The 16,567-nt window shown below is 39.8% G+C and overlaps 3 protein-coding genes across 3 annotated transcripts; 1 reads left to right on the top strand and 2 right to left on the bottom strand.

Annotated features, from left to right (window-relative positions):
* Positions 1 to 52: 52 nt before the first annotated feature.
* Positions 53 to 6,664, bottom strand: LOC310874729 (interleukin-21 receptor; the record flags this gene model as incomplete). Its single annotated transcript, XM_083787593.1, has 8 exons — positions 53 to 531; positions 677 to 755; positions 889 to 994; positions 1,522 to 1,702; positions 2,162 to 2,298; positions 2,502 to 2,710; positions 3,214 to 3,343; positions 6,577 to 6,664. 8 exons carry the CDS (start codon positions 6,662 to 6,664, stop codon positions 175 to 177), a joined length of 1,287 nt encoding a protein of 428 aa, XP_083643719.1. The 3' UTR covers positions 53 to 174.
* A 438-nt stretch (positions 6,665 to 7,102) lies between these two features.
* LOC310874728 (uncharacterized protein) lies at positions 7,103 to 12,118 on the bottom strand (the record flags this gene model as incomplete). The annotated part of the gene is made up of 11 exons (XM_083787592.1): positions 7,103 to 7,236; positions 8,031 to 8,202; positions 8,480 to 8,578; positions 8,758 to 8,872; positions 9,201 to 9,313; positions 9,725 to 9,886; positions 9,989 to 10,185; positions 10,509 to 10,721; positions 10,835 to 11,083; positions 11,353 to 11,536; positions 12,077 to 12,118. 11 exons carry the CDS (start codon positions 12,116 to 12,118, stop codon positions 7,103 to 7,105), a joined length of 1,680 nt encoding a protein of 559 aa, XP_083643718.1.
* A 768-nt stretch (positions 12,119 to 12,886) lies between these two features.
* Positions 12,887 to 16,115, top strand: cfap119 (cilia and flagella associated protein 119; the record flags this gene model as incomplete). The annotated part of the gene is made up of 9 exons (XM_083787590.1): positions 12,887 to 12,904; positions 13,034 to 13,068; positions 13,357 to 13,422; positions 13,865 to 14,028; positions 14,597 to 14,667; positions 14,783 to 14,899; positions 15,417 to 15,495; positions 15,733 to 15,864; positions 15,961 to 16,115. 9 exons carry the CDS (start codon positions 12,887 to 12,889, stop codon positions 16,113 to 16,115), a joined length of 837 nt encoding a protein of 278 aa, XP_083643716.1.
* Positions 16,116 to 16,567: the final 452 nt, after the last annotated feature.

Here is a 16,567-nt window from a genome sequence, read left to right as displayed (position 1 = left end):
AAAATGCATTCTTGAGCCGCTATATGTACATCAGTGATCATTGAAAATCCTACAACTACCAAAGACGTATGCTACTTACCGATTTAAACGCCATGTCTGCTATATAATTATACATCAGGATCAGAAATGAATCCAGTCATGCTGACATACCGATTCTGATGGTTTGAGACATCCCTAGGAGCTTTGTGGCTGTTGCTCCTCTACCATAACTGTGCCTGGTGTTTGGAAGGCTCTCAGTGTGTCGGACAACGTGCAGTAGTTGGAGGGGAGGGAGCTGGTGCTACAGAATGAGCACCCTGAGTCTCGCTCCACAATGGCCTCTGGCTTCATCTGTGTGGACGTTGGAGGTGATGGTGCATGGGTCACGGCATAAGAGAGACCCAGTAGAGCGGCATCAGAATTTGGCAGAGGTATGTTGTAGTACGGGCTATCCTGAATGGTCTTCTGGTGAGTCTGTGAGGCGCTGTCTTCCTGAGTGTGCTTGACCAATGTATCAATTTGGAGGGTTGTCTCTGCCGTCACCACCCAGCTCTACATTAACAAATTGTTCAGGCAGGTAAGCTTGACTATTCACACAGCAGCCATTTCGCCTGGGTTATTATAATCATCCCCCCCCCCCTCCCCCCCATGGGCTGATATAACATGGTAAATTACATTGTGTTCCTTTTAGGCATACCTTGAAATCTCCCTGGCATTCACTGTACAATGACTGGAAGTAGGGTGTTGGAGTTGGGATGAATGTGCGTAGCCTTGTCCTGCAAATATTTAGATTTGGTAAGGATCACTGTTTCATACATTTGTCAGACAGAGAGAGAGAAATTGCATAGCTGATAATTGATCCAGTCTGGTTTATCATTTGAAGTGTTGAAAGCTGTAGTATGAACTTACTTCATCACAGGCACAAGACCCAATAATAGCAAGAGTGGCGCCAGCACGCATAAGGAGATGATCACATTCTTATCCAGTAGAGGAATGATGGTATTTGCTGAAGGGTCTGTATTCAAGAGCATTGAAAACAAAGCTGAAGATCAAAATGCCAAATGGTATGGCCTGTGTAATGTTTAGTGTGATGAATATAGTGTAGTCAGTGGCATGGTCATAGTTTATAGATATACATAGTTGCAACCTCATCTGATTTCTTTCAAAGTGAGAAGTCCACGGATGTGTTTTTAGTTTTGTTTGCAACACATTCACCCCAAACACTCATCACATGTGACCACCCGACTTGTCATGTGTTGTCAATCATATTGGAGTTGGGATGAGAATGTGATGCCTCATGCATAATGTGGACATAGACTTAACATTAAAAACCTTTTAAAAAGATTGAAAACTATAAAAAAAAAAAAAAAGAACAAGACATCAGAGCTTAAGGCACACCACTGTGAGGCATTAGCCAAGGAAGTGTCCACGGTGCGAAGCCCACTTCTGCTGACAGTATCGTTCTAGTTGCTTACTGATGGGGTGGGAATTGGCCTGTCTGATCATTCAGTCATCAGCATCAGGTGCCAAAAAGCCCCTTACCAGGCTGTGAATGATGGGTGAGAACAGGCTGTGTTTTCCAGAAGACCTCAGTTGACCATTCACTCCATTGTCCTCCATATAAGACGTGGTTGGGACTGGACCGGACCTTAACGGTATACTCCGTGTCGGGTGTAAAATTGAGGTTATTCACAGAGAAGCTTGTATTGCGTGTTGTTTCAACCTGGAAGAAAAACAAAACTTAGATCCAACCATACATTGTGGCTGAATAGCACTACAGTATATGGGGTCTCCAAAATCTAGTTCCATGTAATATGTCAAATATTACATTCTAAATTTATAATAGTAATAAGGTATGATGTCAATACAGCCAGTAATTTAGGAGATATGTTTGGGTCCAAAGTAGTGGATTGATTTACGGGCCGCCATCACCCTTACTTGTAAAGCCTCTCAACCTACTTACTGGTGGGACTAAAGAAAGAAATGGAGTGAAAGGGCTGAAATTTCTTCCCACAATGTAGAATGGGATAAAATAAATGGCCTAAAATGAAAGGGTTGAATGAAAGTTTAAATTGGTAGCCTACTTTGTTCATCGTTGTCCGATGTAATACTCATAGGGACTCGGGAGCCATAAAAGCACGTTAGTAAATTGGCCATCAGAACATTTCTATTGAAATCTTACTTTATCTTTGTGGTCTCTATTATAAAAATGAAGTTGAAACATCAGCTTGTTGTTTAGGCCGTTCTCATAGCCGCTCCTCCAGCTGAAGACGCATTGACTGCTGTCCCAGATGAGATTGCATGGTGCATTTGGTGTAACTGCAAAGAATGATGGCATTGATTGTACATACAGTATTCAGAGGCTTTTTTAAATTGATGGCAAACCTTGGTGAAATGGGTTGAAAACATCGGCAAATGTACTATAATTATGTGCCTTTTGGCCATGCAGTTTGTCAAGCTGTGTGTCTGTGTGTTTGTGAGAGAGAGAAGTAAACAGTCGAAACAATAGGTTCATAACGTACTGTTTTTTGCTGGCTTGTATTTGTCATCAAGCACCTCACACTTTTCATGACTGATTTGACACAGAGAGATTTCAAAGACGTGCAAGTCTGTGAATGTCTCAGGATAATAGTAGTAACTGTACTCCTCATCCAAACCATCATCGTTAGTCGTGTTAAATGAGCAGTTATAATGTCCGTCTGTCTTCCTCAGTTGGCACACATACTTCTTCCTGCACATTGATGGATGACATACTCACATTTGTTACTTTAAGTAAAAGTATCAATACTGCAATATAGAAATAATACTCTGTTACAAGTAAAAGTATTATATAAAAAGCTTTAGTCCAAGTTTTCAGATGTATAAAGATCTTTTAAAAATCACTGCTCTACAAGCTCACAACACATCGCGGCGCGTTGTGAGCTTGATCAGCTATTTTCAAATAGCCAAAGTGTATACATGGGGCTAAAGGGATTAATGTATGTTTCGTAATCATCTACAAAATTACTAGTAAAGTTTTCAAATAATTGGAGTGCAGTAAAAAGTACAATATTTGCCTCTGAGCTGTAGTGGAGTAGAAGACGTACTGACAATTGGAAATACTCCAGTAAAGTAAAAAGAAAAAACATGATCAGGGATAGACGAAGTAGAAACAAGACCAGACCAACATGATGTCATATACTAAACACCATTGAAATGTATGATTTTCAAGTGGGAAAGGGTGATGTGTCTCACTCTCTAGGCAGGAAACGTTGCCTAAACGACAGCCTGTAGCCGTCCAGAGGGGCATCTGTTGGCGTGATGGCCACGGAACAGTATACGGTGAATAGGTAATCATTCACGCAGCGAAGGTTGTGGTGCACCCCTAGAAATAACAAAAACAAATATTCCGACAAACGGGTGAAATGAAGGCACAATTCCTTTGTGAAATTATTTCACTTTAATAGGAAGAATAAACTGTACATCAGGGACTTTCAAACTATTTTAACCTATGGTAGGCATAACTGAGAACTCCCTATTACAGTCCTCAAACTTCTCCATGTCAAGGACGCCTAAATTAAGTATAATTTAAGTGTCCAAGTGTCCGGATTTTGATGAACTACAAGCTCACAAATTCACAATGCATGGCTATAAATAACTTAAATACAGGCATTACGAATCAGCAAATTACTGTGCAACAATATTGCTTGTCAATTATGCAATGACACTGAAGTTATGAACCAATCTCAATATTTTTCTATTAAATTAGCTCATATAAAGCTGTCAGAACTTATTGCAATTAGGTTGCACTTGTTAAAATTAAGAAACACTGCATGGGCTAGAATTGGAAATAAAGCATTGGTTTTCTTTGAACAGGTAGAACATGCAGGATATGAAATTACCTGGGATTGTAGGGTTTCCATGCAGATAGACGACAGTGACACACATCAGAAGGAAGGCAAAGGGGAATGTCATACTTCAGCCTCCGTGGGGGGTGACCTGGTTAGGTTATCGTCAAGGCAGCGCACACATCATCCCAGGCCCCTCTGACCCTGTTTGAATCATGTTGGCCTCTGTATCACATAAAATACCCTCATGACAAGCACGCGAAGTGGGACGTATCAGAGAGATGCTTCATACTGATAGCTGTCACTCAGTGCTTCCGAGAGGATGTGCTTTTTGTGAGTAGGCAGTTGAAATTAGGACCTGTAGCCTAAGCCTACTGAGGGTTACAACCCATTTAAGGTTTCATGACATTAATTTTCATTCTTTTTTCTTTTTCTTTTTTCTTTTCTTTTTTTATGACATCCATAAAAATTTTCAATTACATCCAAACAACCTGAACTTGGAACATTCAGTGGATTTTCTGTGGACTGGGATTTTGTCTGTGAAGCCTTTTGAGCCTCTATGGGATTTGCTGGCTCTTACATCACACTCTACAGGAAAATCAGAGCACTTGTTTGAGCCAGAAAACCCCAGACCACAGAAAATGTGTTAAAAGTTCAGGGTTTTTTGGGTGCAATTGAGCTCAGAAAAAAAATAGATTTTCCAAAAACTTAATTTATGTCACAATCCCTTTAAGGGTGAAGTAACACAAAGTATAAGTTGGGGGTTTCAGGATTATACACTTTTATAGCAAGAAAATTATATAAAATAAAGCCTCTGGTTTGTTTAATTAATTTGCACAAGAACACAAGTTTGCACATCATCTGCCATTTTGTGTGACAGTGTGATTACATTTTGCTGATATGTAAACCCTTCCTTCTCCTTGTATAAGTGATTGCACTCTTGTGAAACTTCAAAAGAGCTTAACTATAGATTTCACTATTAAGTATATGTATTTTAGGAAGGCAATAGGACCTAGTGTTCTATATAAGATTGTGTGTTTGATCTCAGTTTTCAATGTCTTGCCATGAATTCAGTATTTCCATACCACAAACAGGCGGTTAGTGTGGATATAGTGCATAGAATTTCTACTTCAGTTGATGCTGAGAGGCCTTTTAAGGTTTAAACTAGGCTATGCTGATGAACTTGATAAGATTTGGTTTCATGTTGTTGATTGTACTCTTATGAAAGATAACACATTTGGGAGATTGTGTGACACTTCCTCTCTGCTATGTGAATGTGTCCAAATTACACTTGTATTATATTAATAATGTGTTTATTGAATATAGTATTAATTTAATCGTTTTTTTTTATTATTAAACATTATTATTTTTGTCCCACAATTTTGTAACCCATTTTCACCTGGTGACAATGAATGTAATCCTGGGCGCTACTCTCCCTCGGCCAACCTGGGGAGAGCTCCGAACTGCGCTCATGCTTCCTTCTATACCACGCTATGTCCTACCGGGGAGTTTCCCCGTCCGTCCGGCTGGCTTGGCAGTCTGGGTGCCCAGACGGTTGAGCTAACCGTCCGGGCCTTTTGATTATACTATACAATGGTTATCCCTTTAGAACAGGGGTTTTCAACTGATTGTGAATCAACCTGGGGACCACTGTTGTTCTGGGTGGGGATATGGGCTAAGATTAGTGCTTTTGTAAATTAACACTTGTTATGCATCCCATGTGTATACATCCCACTGTTTCTCAACCGTTGACCGCTGGTAAAATGTCCTAATAATAATGACTCAATCAGACACTTCCCATTTCTTGAGATTCTAACTCCCTTTTTCTGTTGAATTTCTTGAACTCCAACTTGTCAGTACCGGTAAATGACACCATGTCATTCAGTTCACGGTTTCTCAACTAGTGGAAAAAACATTTAAAACAAATAAAAAATCCTACATTACTAAATGCATGGTCAGGGACCACATGCAATACCTCCACGGACTACCTGTTGAAAACCCATGCTTTAGAATAACCCTTGACTGTAATTAATAAAGTATTACATCAATTAATCAATCAATCAAAGGGGCTCTGACTGAGCTGAAACATTGCCCAAACTGGAGTTATAATTATGTCACAGATACTGTATGACATACTGTAGACAACTGACCTCAAAGGCTGGTCCCCAGGGAATCAGAGGCCCACATTGGAACCACGTAATTCCCATGTGGCTCCACATGATAGTGTGTGTGTGTGTGTGTGTGTGTGCAATATGTGCATTGTGTTGAAGTACACCATAATAAGGCAATAGTGTTGTCAGCCCCATGTGCAATTGTTCTTTTATAGCCACAGAGAAAAGGAAGCTAATTCTACGGATGTAGAATATAAGACAGTTGACTGGTGTCATGTTGTAACAAAGGCTAGAGAAGAAGCTGTTAATATAACACCTAGAATGCTCCTGCGGCCCCACATCCCATGGTTGGCTATAAAGACTTCAAAGCAGGAAACGGGTATCAGTCTTTTTATCCCACAGTGTGTAAGGTCAGATTTAGTTGGGGCTCATTCTATTCACATACATCTGGAGTGTTTTCATGTCCCACTGTGCATAACTGCAGCTTCTTTTGTATCTTAAGACCTCTCTGTTCAAAGCAGTACAAGCTTGCATTTAAGAAAAAAGAGCCACCGGCACTGAAGCCCTTGTGAAATATAACATGTTTTGATATTGCAAAAGAAGATAAGACTATCTCATGTTTGGCTCTGCTCTATCTAGATCTGCTCTCTGCTCCTTACCTTCTGATAGCAATACCTCTTCCAGCCCTTTGATAAAAAGGACTTCTGTCTTTTTGATTAAAGAAAAGAGATGAGAGGAGCTAGACATGTTTCAATTTAATATAGATACAGATACAGGTACAACAGAAATTGAAAGGGAATAAATACATTTATGTTATTGTCAAAAAGATTCATAATAGTAAAGAAATATAATAAATAGTAATAAGATGAAAGATTAAAAGTCACATATTTGCAAACATTGTGTTATTGCTTTTTACGAAAAGTAATACAAGTGTTACAGTGCACCGAAAATGACATGAAACAAGTACCGGTAGTGTTTGTGAGAAATTGTACGGTTTACGCATTCAAAAATGAAGCTTTCAGTGTTAACAGGAAAAAATGCTTGGTCAGTCAGTGTAAAATGCTTTCAATAAAACCATTTCCTCCACTGAAAAACAAATAAATAAAACAAGACATTCCAGCGTGGTGGAAATGGACAACAAGAACCCATGAAACCATCCCATTGAGGCACACAGGTCTTGATCTCTCACTCACAGGCCAGTTTGCCATCAAACGAGGACAGGGTGATGGCGAACGCTTGCAGGGCACACATAGGGAAACTGTAGTCCATGGAGAACACGTCCTCAGCCACACGGCCAAACTGCATCACAATGTAATCCCCTGGAATAGACATGAAGGGATTGGGTAGTTGTTAAGAGGACATTTGCACATACGTGTTACTTTGCATTCACCCATACTAACTATTAGGAGTAGTGCGCACTGGAGGCTCAATACAGCGCCCACAGGGAGGGGGTTTTACTCTAGGCAGTTGTGCTTTTTGTGAGCAGGCGGTTATAAGTCGAATCTTTAGCCTACTACTGAAGTTTATATTATATTAAAGGGTCTGTAAGTGATGAAGTGAGGAAGAAAATGCTTCCACAATCAGATCTCAGTTTTCAATGTTTTGCCATGCATTCAGTATTTCTATGCCTTGCACAGGCAGTAGGATAGGATAGTGCATAGTTAATATCATTTCTACCTCAATCGTTGATGCTGAGAGGCCTTTATGGTTTAAACTAGGCTATGTTGATGAACTTGTTACGATTAGAGGTGATGGTTTCATGTTGATTATACTGTTATGAAAGATAACACAGAGATCGGAGATCGTGTGCCTCTTCCTTTTTGCTGAGCACATCCATAATGCACTTGAATATCGGCGCTGTTGGGCAGAAATCTTGTATCTCCAGCTTTTTTATGTTTTGTTATCCTTCATCATACTACTACTTCATCAGCAAGTGAGCTTGTAGAACTGCTACTTTCACTATTTAAATAGTATATTTATAATTTATAACTTTTGACAAGTGACACAGTTGTGTTTCCACTGCCCATTACAATACACACTCCGGTCAGTGTTCCCTTTGGATCTGTATGTTTTGGGAGGAAGGAGGATCAAGTACCAGAGCTTCACGACTCACCATTATCAGGATGGATGATCTGGAAGTTTTTAACGGAAGCCTGAGTGACTCGCCCATGGAAGTTGAGCACATAGGACTGGGTTTGTTCATTCCAGCTGGGGGACTTGTTGATCAATGTCACTAGGTTGTCTGTGTTTCCATTCTCATGGCGTGCCAGTAGAGTTTCTATATCCTGTCAAGTCAAACTTTATTTGTATAGCACATTTTCTATAGGCTACATGGAAACTAATGAAAGAATACAGAATATACAAAACTAGGCAGTGAGACTCCAAGTGTGCGGTGGAGGTGGGTGCCTCATTAAGTTAAATGGCAAGGAGTGTGTTTGGGTTTAATACCGGAGGTGAGGCTGACAAAGTTATGAAGGGGCAGCAAAACTAGCATCCATTTCCCTGTGTGATTCTGCAGGTTATAATTGCCTAATAAAGCCAATGAGATTCTCATAAACGTACATTCTTTGGGTGAATGGACACTCTTTCATCATTCTCCAGCATGCCAGGGATGATAACCGTCATTTTCCTTGGTCCTTTGAAACCTAGAACATTCTTTTCCTGGAATGACAGTTGATTGGGTTACAGTACAGGTGTAGGTTTTCTCTGTTGCCATATCAGCAATAATGTTTGTAGTGTGATACGGTATGTGCATTGGTGGGCTATGGGATAAGGTGCTTTTCTCTGGAGCTAAGTATTCCCAACCTCCTTTCTGAGAAAAATAATAATTTGTAACTCACATAACAAATCGCTACAAGCTCTTGCCGGACAGATTCACTCTCTTTGATGAAAGGCTTTTTCTCTGGGTTTTCCCCTCCATCATATACAGTGAACTTAGTACCCAGCACATTGGACCTGGAACAAAATTAGATGTTCCATTCTAGGATGAGGCAACTGCCTTTTTAGACGTTCATACCTCATGATTGATGCCATTAACAGTAAACTTTTCAAAGATCTGCCAAGCTACAAAATAACTCATACAAAACAAGACATTTTAAGGATACAATCAACATTCTGCAATCAATGTTCTGAACTGAAATTCGAATTGACCGCATCAGATGAAAAATGCAAAAAACAAAGACATACAGTAAGTAGAAGGCCTAATATTACTTCATTACACGATTGTGTTACAGATTAGCCCTAATAGCCAGCCAAAGACAGAAGAAGAGAATGGACAGAGTACCTCAGTTTTCCAATATAGCTGTTTGTATCTCTGGATAGATCTGTGGGGTCAGTGGAGATTAGATAATTGGAAGTTGTGCTCTTCTTCCTTTTCCGGCCTGCCATTAGAAATACCTAAGAGATGACAGTAAAACAGGGACAGATCAGATGGAGTGGGACCACCATTAAAGTCATATTTAAATAATAAAGTGTAGGTATGTAAAACTAGAGTATACTTAAATTACTGAAATGTGTGTTGTGTAGTGTAGTGTAGTGTAGTGTGTGTGTGTGTGTGTGTGTGTGTGTGTGTGTGTGTGTGTGTGTGTGTGTGTGTGTGTGTGTGTGTGTGTGTGTGTGTGTGTGTGTGTGTGTGTGTGTGTGTGTGTGTGTGTGTGTGTGTGTGTGTGTGTGTGCATGTGTGTGTGTCAAAGCACATTTTCTGCCTAGATACAGAGAGGGTACCATTCAGTTCCTACCAGGGGATTAGTGATGTTTTATTTATTATCATCTTTAAATGACTAGGATCTCAATAAATCGTCATCTTACCCTTTTGCCATCATCCTTTTCCATGTGAAGGTAGTAAGTGGGGTACATGCCCTTCTCCACACCTCTCCTGTCCCTGGTGATTCTGCACTGGATCGTTGTATCCCTGGGCGCCGGACGCAATGCAAACTTCTCCAGGTCTTCCACAGAGATGGAAGAAACAGACTGCAACAAGAAAGACTGTCAAATGAGAGCTTAAAGCTCATATTATATGATATCTGTACAAATGTCGTATTTGTAATTTGTGTGAAATGTAGTAGTTTTTACTCTTTCACTGCCCGAGGAGGACCTCTCCCTGTAATTAGAGTTGAGCAAGGCCAGAGATGTTTCGGTTTTCTCTCGTTTTTTCTTTTTAGTTTTTCTTTCATCCTCTTTGCCCTCACCATCATCTTCACTTATTTGGCACATGGCTGTGGAAGGAACACAAAAAATAAAGGTATTCCATAAATGAAGATTCCTGGGTCCTCATGCAGTTTTTTGTATCATGTTTGTACAAAAGCTAACTCACACGTGTTGAGTTGTTTCTTCTTTGTAGCGTGACGAACAGATTTCTGGGATGACTCTTCCTTTTCGCCTTCGCTTTCATCACTTTTATTCGCCTCAGTCCTTGCCAACTCTAAAAATGAGTCAATATTAATGGTTGGGGTCTCCAGATTGTTTTCTGTGGTGGTGAGAGATGCAAATACTGTAATAACTGGAGATATTGGCTCTGCTCTGCTACTATACCATTGCATTATTATGGTCTTGCGTCATACTTTCTGGGGACAGTGGGGAGGTGTTTTTTAACCCCTGTGTGTGAATGTGGTCAATTGTCTGCAGATGATACATTCACTAACTAACAATATAACCTTGAAAGACTTACGCTCTTGTTCGTCAGTGTTTGTTATATCCGTGTCTTCAGGGATGGATCCTTTTACTTTGCCCTTCTTCTTGTTCTTTTTGTCTTTCTTCTCCTTGTCTTTATTGTCATCCTTATCTCCCTCTTCATTCATTTCGAAGTCTGAAAACATAATTATGGAAATCTATATTAAAACCTGGCTGCTGGACATATGCATGTAAAGGTAGGTACCTCAAGCACACAATATTATTTTGGTTTGTTGTTCGTGGTCTTACGCTTAGGTTTGTCCTTTTTCAGTTTCCCCCCCTTTTCTCCTTTCTTCTTTATCTTTTTTCCGTCTTCACCGTCCTGGTTCTCCACGTCAGACTTTGGCTCTGGCTCTTCTTCGATGTCTAGGTCCATGGTCCTGGGGGCCATTGGCCTCTCAGGGGGAGCCTCATCTGAGGTCATGGTTGTGGTAACCCCAAACTCACCAAGGCTGATCTCCTCCAGGGGATTATCATGACCATGATCAACCTGAGCATCTATGGTAGACAACAAACAAAAACATGGTTGCTATTGCTGCTATTGCTATCAGTACTATACTTATGAAATTACTACTACCTCTATATATTTACATTTTATTAAAAGGATAAGCCCCTGTTTTAGAGGGGGTACACTCTATGACTACTACTACGACAAGTACTACTTCTACTGCTATTACTGTTTCTGTTACTACAACTACTACCGCTTCTACTACTAGAACTGCTTTTTCTACCACCAATACTAATAATAATAATGATTGCATTAAATCAAATGATATTATACCACCCACCATTCAAAGAAGTGTTGCTAAGGGACTGGCTAATTAACAAAGGCGTGTCATCAGAACAGCTGCCACCCTTGTCCTTTTTTTTCTTGGGCCGTGCATCTCGATTGGCTATCACCATCTGAGCATCAGCCCGCCTTCTCTGCTGTTTCTTTACCAAAAGTGTTCGCTGTTGAAGGTTTATGGTTAATTTGGTTACATTGGTACTAGAAATATAATAGGTGGAGACCAACATTCTTTATTTTAATTCAGAACAGTTTATAAAATGGTATTACATTATACGTCTACGTACTATACGTTATTATACTTATGTCTCTTGTAATGTCTCTCTAAAATAAACAATTCATTCATTCAAGACATGAGCATTATTGCATTATTGTTTTTATTTGTATATGTTCATGAAGCTGGTCTGTGTAACATGACCTAAGCATCTGCTATGTACAATATGTACACCATCTATCTACGCAATTACAAAAATAATAAATTATAAAGATACATAATATTGGTATGCTCAAATACTGCTTTTGTTTTTTCTGGTAACCATAGTTCATCACTGATTATGACACTGAGGGTATCTTATAGGCTATATTAGCTCTTTGTTTTTAGATAGATATGGAATAACTGTTCAATGTTCTTTTCTTTATTAAATTAGCCGTATCAGTATTACTGTAGTAGGCTACCTATGGTCTGACTATAACATTTCTTGTACCTGGTTGTCGAGCTTTTGTTGTCGCATATCTGGGTCCTCCATGTCCGAGTTAAGAGTATAGCCTAAATAAGACTTGTAAAGATCCACTGATCACAGCTTGGCCACAAGGTATTATCAATATATGTCTCAAGATAGCATTAAAGCATTTACCAAATTAGAAATACGTATATCCTATAAATATTAACCGTGTGTAGCATAATTGCATTCCATTTCCATCTGACATATTCTGTCCACCTGCATGTGGCAGAAGGCTGAGTGGATTAAGGGAGGATAATGTTCTTAAAGTACTCCACTGCTCAGCTTGTGCACAATGGAGACACTAGTGACAGAGCTGACCAGTGTCAACAATAAATAAAGGCTAGGACCAACATTATATGCTCATTAGTAGCCTATTTGTGTCACCTGAACAGGGTGTTTTTAAAAGATTTCCTCCTAATATTAACACCTTCCCTCGCCAACATACAGCTATAGGGATGACGTCCACAAAAGTCATTTCAGGCCCTACAGACTCTGTGATGGTTTTGAAGACCCAGGCCAGAACTAATTTGTAGCCTACTATACTAGTTCTGTCTGCACTGCGTCCTCACTGGGCTGACATTACTGCATGAAGCAGCAACTGTATGTTGCTAGGATACATAGTAAACAGGAACTGATCGAGGCAGGCTGGGCTGCATAGTAAGCTGTAGCCTACATGTTGCAGTGAAAACCCTGAAGGCAATCATATAATCTTTAACAGCCAGTTTTTATTTGTGTGTTATGTTAGAAAACTGAGTTACTTGCATTTTGCAGTATAAACTTTGAAGAAAACAAATGGATGTCAATGTTAAGGTACACGAGTGCTTTGAAGGAGTTCATTCTGACTGCTAGGCCTTTGCTATTAGCTAACTTGGCTGACCAGCCAACCTTATGTTTGGTATAGTTCTATCTGACATAAAAGCATTGTTTTTAATCATACAGGTACCACGCCCTCTGAAACCCAAAGTGTTGCTGTGGTAAGAATCATCATATTTTAACAGCATTTTCAAATATGCTACTCATTGCTATGTATGTGTTCCTTCTTAGTTTTTTATCATGCATTTATTGAAAAGATGTTCAGACAAACTATGATCTGTTTCTATCAGCTTTACTGGCAGGTTTCTAACCAAGCAGGGCAGGTGCATTCAATATAATAATGAATCAAAACACTTCCAATTCAATACAGTGCTCATATTAAATGTTCTCACAACATTACACAGTATGTAAGGTTTTCATCTATAAATGCATTCTGTTGTGGTCTTTAGGGCAGATGTGAGTTACCATGACATGCAGGAGATTGACCAAATACAGTCGATTCCTGATTTGGAGAGGTTTGTGTCCTTTTATTGACTGATTACATTACACCATGGTTCTCAAACCTTTTTGTGTCAAGGACCCCCAAATTGATATTTGTTTAACTCCCATCTGAAAATGTTTTGTGCCAGGTCAGGGATCCCCAGAAGAGAAGATTATTGTTAGATAATTTGTTAGATTATTCAACAATAGCAGATAAAGCTTGCAGCAAGTAACATGCTGTGAGTTTTTTTTAATAGCCAACGTATAAATGGATAAAGTGGTTACAATTATTGGGTTGCCCTTTTCGGAGGGGAACCCCTTGTGGGGTTTTTATCCTTCAAGACTATCCCATTTTGGGGTTCTTGTTGCTATGTAAACTTTTAGATGGTGTTTTTTTTTCCTAAATGGGCTAAAACATTAGCTGGGGGACCCCTGGAGAACCCCCCCTCAGTGTTCTCTCACTCGCCTCTGCTTCAGTGTTTTATGCAGAGTGTTTCATATTGACATTCCTGAGCCACGAAGGGGAGTTCTCTTGGAGCTGCATGTCCAGACTGTTCTGTTCTGCAGAGAGAACCGATTCAACAGAGAACAGACGTCTGCCCTCCTGTCTATCGTCAAGTGTATGCACCAGGCCAACACAGGTGTGATTTGGTGATTTCACTGCCAAATAATGGCAGAGATAATATAATTATTATTATTAATGTATTTTAATTTCATGACCAGAACATTTTTGTCTTTCTGGCCTTTTTTATAGCATAGTACTGTATGCAGCGTGTGCATGCAATAAGTGGATACTATAGGGAACCCTTGTATGACACTAACAATAAGCAGTTGGGACAAGGTAGTCCATAATTTATTCTGACCCCTCCCTGAAAAGGCCTATGTGCCCTGACATCTTATCCATGATTTATACATTACGGATAATTAGTGTGGACTTATATGGTTATTCGTCTCAAGTTCTCAACTGCTCGTCAAATTGTAAAAAATTGCCTATCCAGTCAAATATGTTCCAGTTTTAGCTCCATCTCACGATGAGATAAGGGCTAGATAAGAACGGCTGCCAAAAGTGCCTAACCGGAAATACAAGAAGCTACAAGTTGTCCTGCATGCATACAGGAATATACTGTAGCCCGGTACTTCCTGTACTTCTGGTTTAAGACACTTATAGGTTGCTATATTATATTGTTTTCATTGTTTTTGATCCAACAGAAACTTCACTCAGCAACATGGAACAGTGTTTTGAATTCTTCAGCGAGCTTCTGCTCTGTCATTCAGTCAGGGTGTGTGTAAAGCATGTTCAATCTATAATTTAATTTAAACATATTTGTCATGTTTTAAGTCTCTTTGTTGTCATTTTGGTTGTTGAAGTCTGTTTCTCGGCCATGTCGTCTGCAGCGGCCTCCTTTTAGCATCAACCTTTTCAACTCTGCCGAGGTGACCCGAATCTTGAAGTACATCCACAGCACCTATATCAGACACTACAACCTCTATAAATATATTTTCACTCCGCAGGTATGACCCCATATCAAAGAATAATCCTATTGTAGTGGTGCAGCATAATGCACAGCGCCCTCCTATGCACAGCTTTGCGTGTTTGTATGTATGAGCACGGAATGTGTGCATGAGCACGGAATGTGCTCAGCTGATTGGCTGAGCACGGAATGTGATGTATGATGATAAGAGCGCCCCTCACTTCACACAAGTGTGATTCTTTGAGTGTTACTAGCCACCCCTATACGCAGCAATGTGTGTCCCTCTATGTCTGTATGTACTGTATGTCTAAGCACAGAAATACAGTTTTTAACACACAAACACACACACACAGTACAAGTACAGTATAGCTTTTTTTAAATGATTTTAGCTTTACATATTATTTTGAGTTGATACTTCCGTGTCAAGGTGCACTGAGGGAGTAATATAATGACAAGTAGCCTACTAGTTGTGTCTGCACTGAGTCCTCACTGGGATGACATTACTGCATGAAGCAGCAACTAGAAGTAAAGCTCTTCTCTCCATGTCTTCGGCCAAGGTACGACTTGACCTGTCCTTGACATACTCTGGGATGCTAGAGGAGGAAGACATTGTCTTGGAGGACACAGCTGTTCCAGGTATTATCACATTACTGTTATGTGTCGCTCTATCATTAGTCATTCATTACAGTTCAAGTCAGTCTCATGGTGTTTATTTAGAAATGACAAATTGTACTTAGTTGGAGAACCTCTTCATCCTGGCATTATCAATCCGAAATGGTGACAACAAAGCTCAACAACACGATTCATTGTGAGCTTGTAGATTGGCTATTTTTGGTGAAGGGACTCTGGTCAACTAATATAACGTAAGTTAAGGAAGACTTTTTTTCTTTGTTGACATGGAAATAGTGATGGAAAAGGAATCAGAAGAATTGCGATATGAAGACCAGGGTATTGAAACACAGGTGCCATCGACCACAGGCCTGGACGTAGAGGTCACCATACCAGGTATAGTCATGACTCACTCTAAATGAAAACCAATTCCGCTGTTACTTGTGCGACATTAAAACCACTTTTGTAACTTGCTTGCTTTTTGACTATCAGGATCCAAATCAGAGCTGCGGGCAATGATACAGCAGGAAGTCAGAGAGGAGTTGGTGCGTGTGTCTGGCCAACTAGAGGAGCGTCTCAAAGAGAGTGCAGATCACCTCAACAGCGCCTTGGCTTCATTGCAGCCCAGTCTTCAGGGCAATAAGTAGTGGGTACCAAAACAGGATTCTTTTTAACCTGTCATATAAAAGTCTGGGTGTTTTGTTGTGTGCACATTTTGTGTTTGTTTGTTTTTTTGTGTCTAGACTCTAGTGCAAGATTTATTTGCCTCAATGTCATCAACTAAACACCAGAACACAGATAGGCTATATTTGTTTTATTATCATTAATACAACTCTGCATTAGTAGGCTACAGTTATTGTACTTTAGTACAATGAATGTAGTATTATATTGTTGTTTCAGGAAAAGTATAAAATGTAGCGGTTAGTGAATGGTTGAATACAGAATATACTGTAGCCCGGTACTTCCTGTACTTCTGGTTTAAGACACTTATAGGTTGCTATATTATATTGTTTTCATTGTTTTTGATCCAACAGAAACTTCACTCAGCAACATGGAACAGTGTTTTGAATTCTTCAGCGAGCTTCTGCTCTGTCACTCA

This window comes from Protomyctophum parallelum, assembly GCF_964188405.1.
Source record: "Protomyctophum parallelum genome assembly, chromosome: 17".
Lineage (NCBI taxonomy): Eukaryota > Metazoa > Chordata > Actinopteri > Myctophiformes > Myctophidae > Protomyctophum > Protomyctophum parallelum.
The sequence above is the reverse complement of the archived record's forward strand: the minus strand, read 5'-3'. Positions and strand labels throughout refer to the sequence as shown.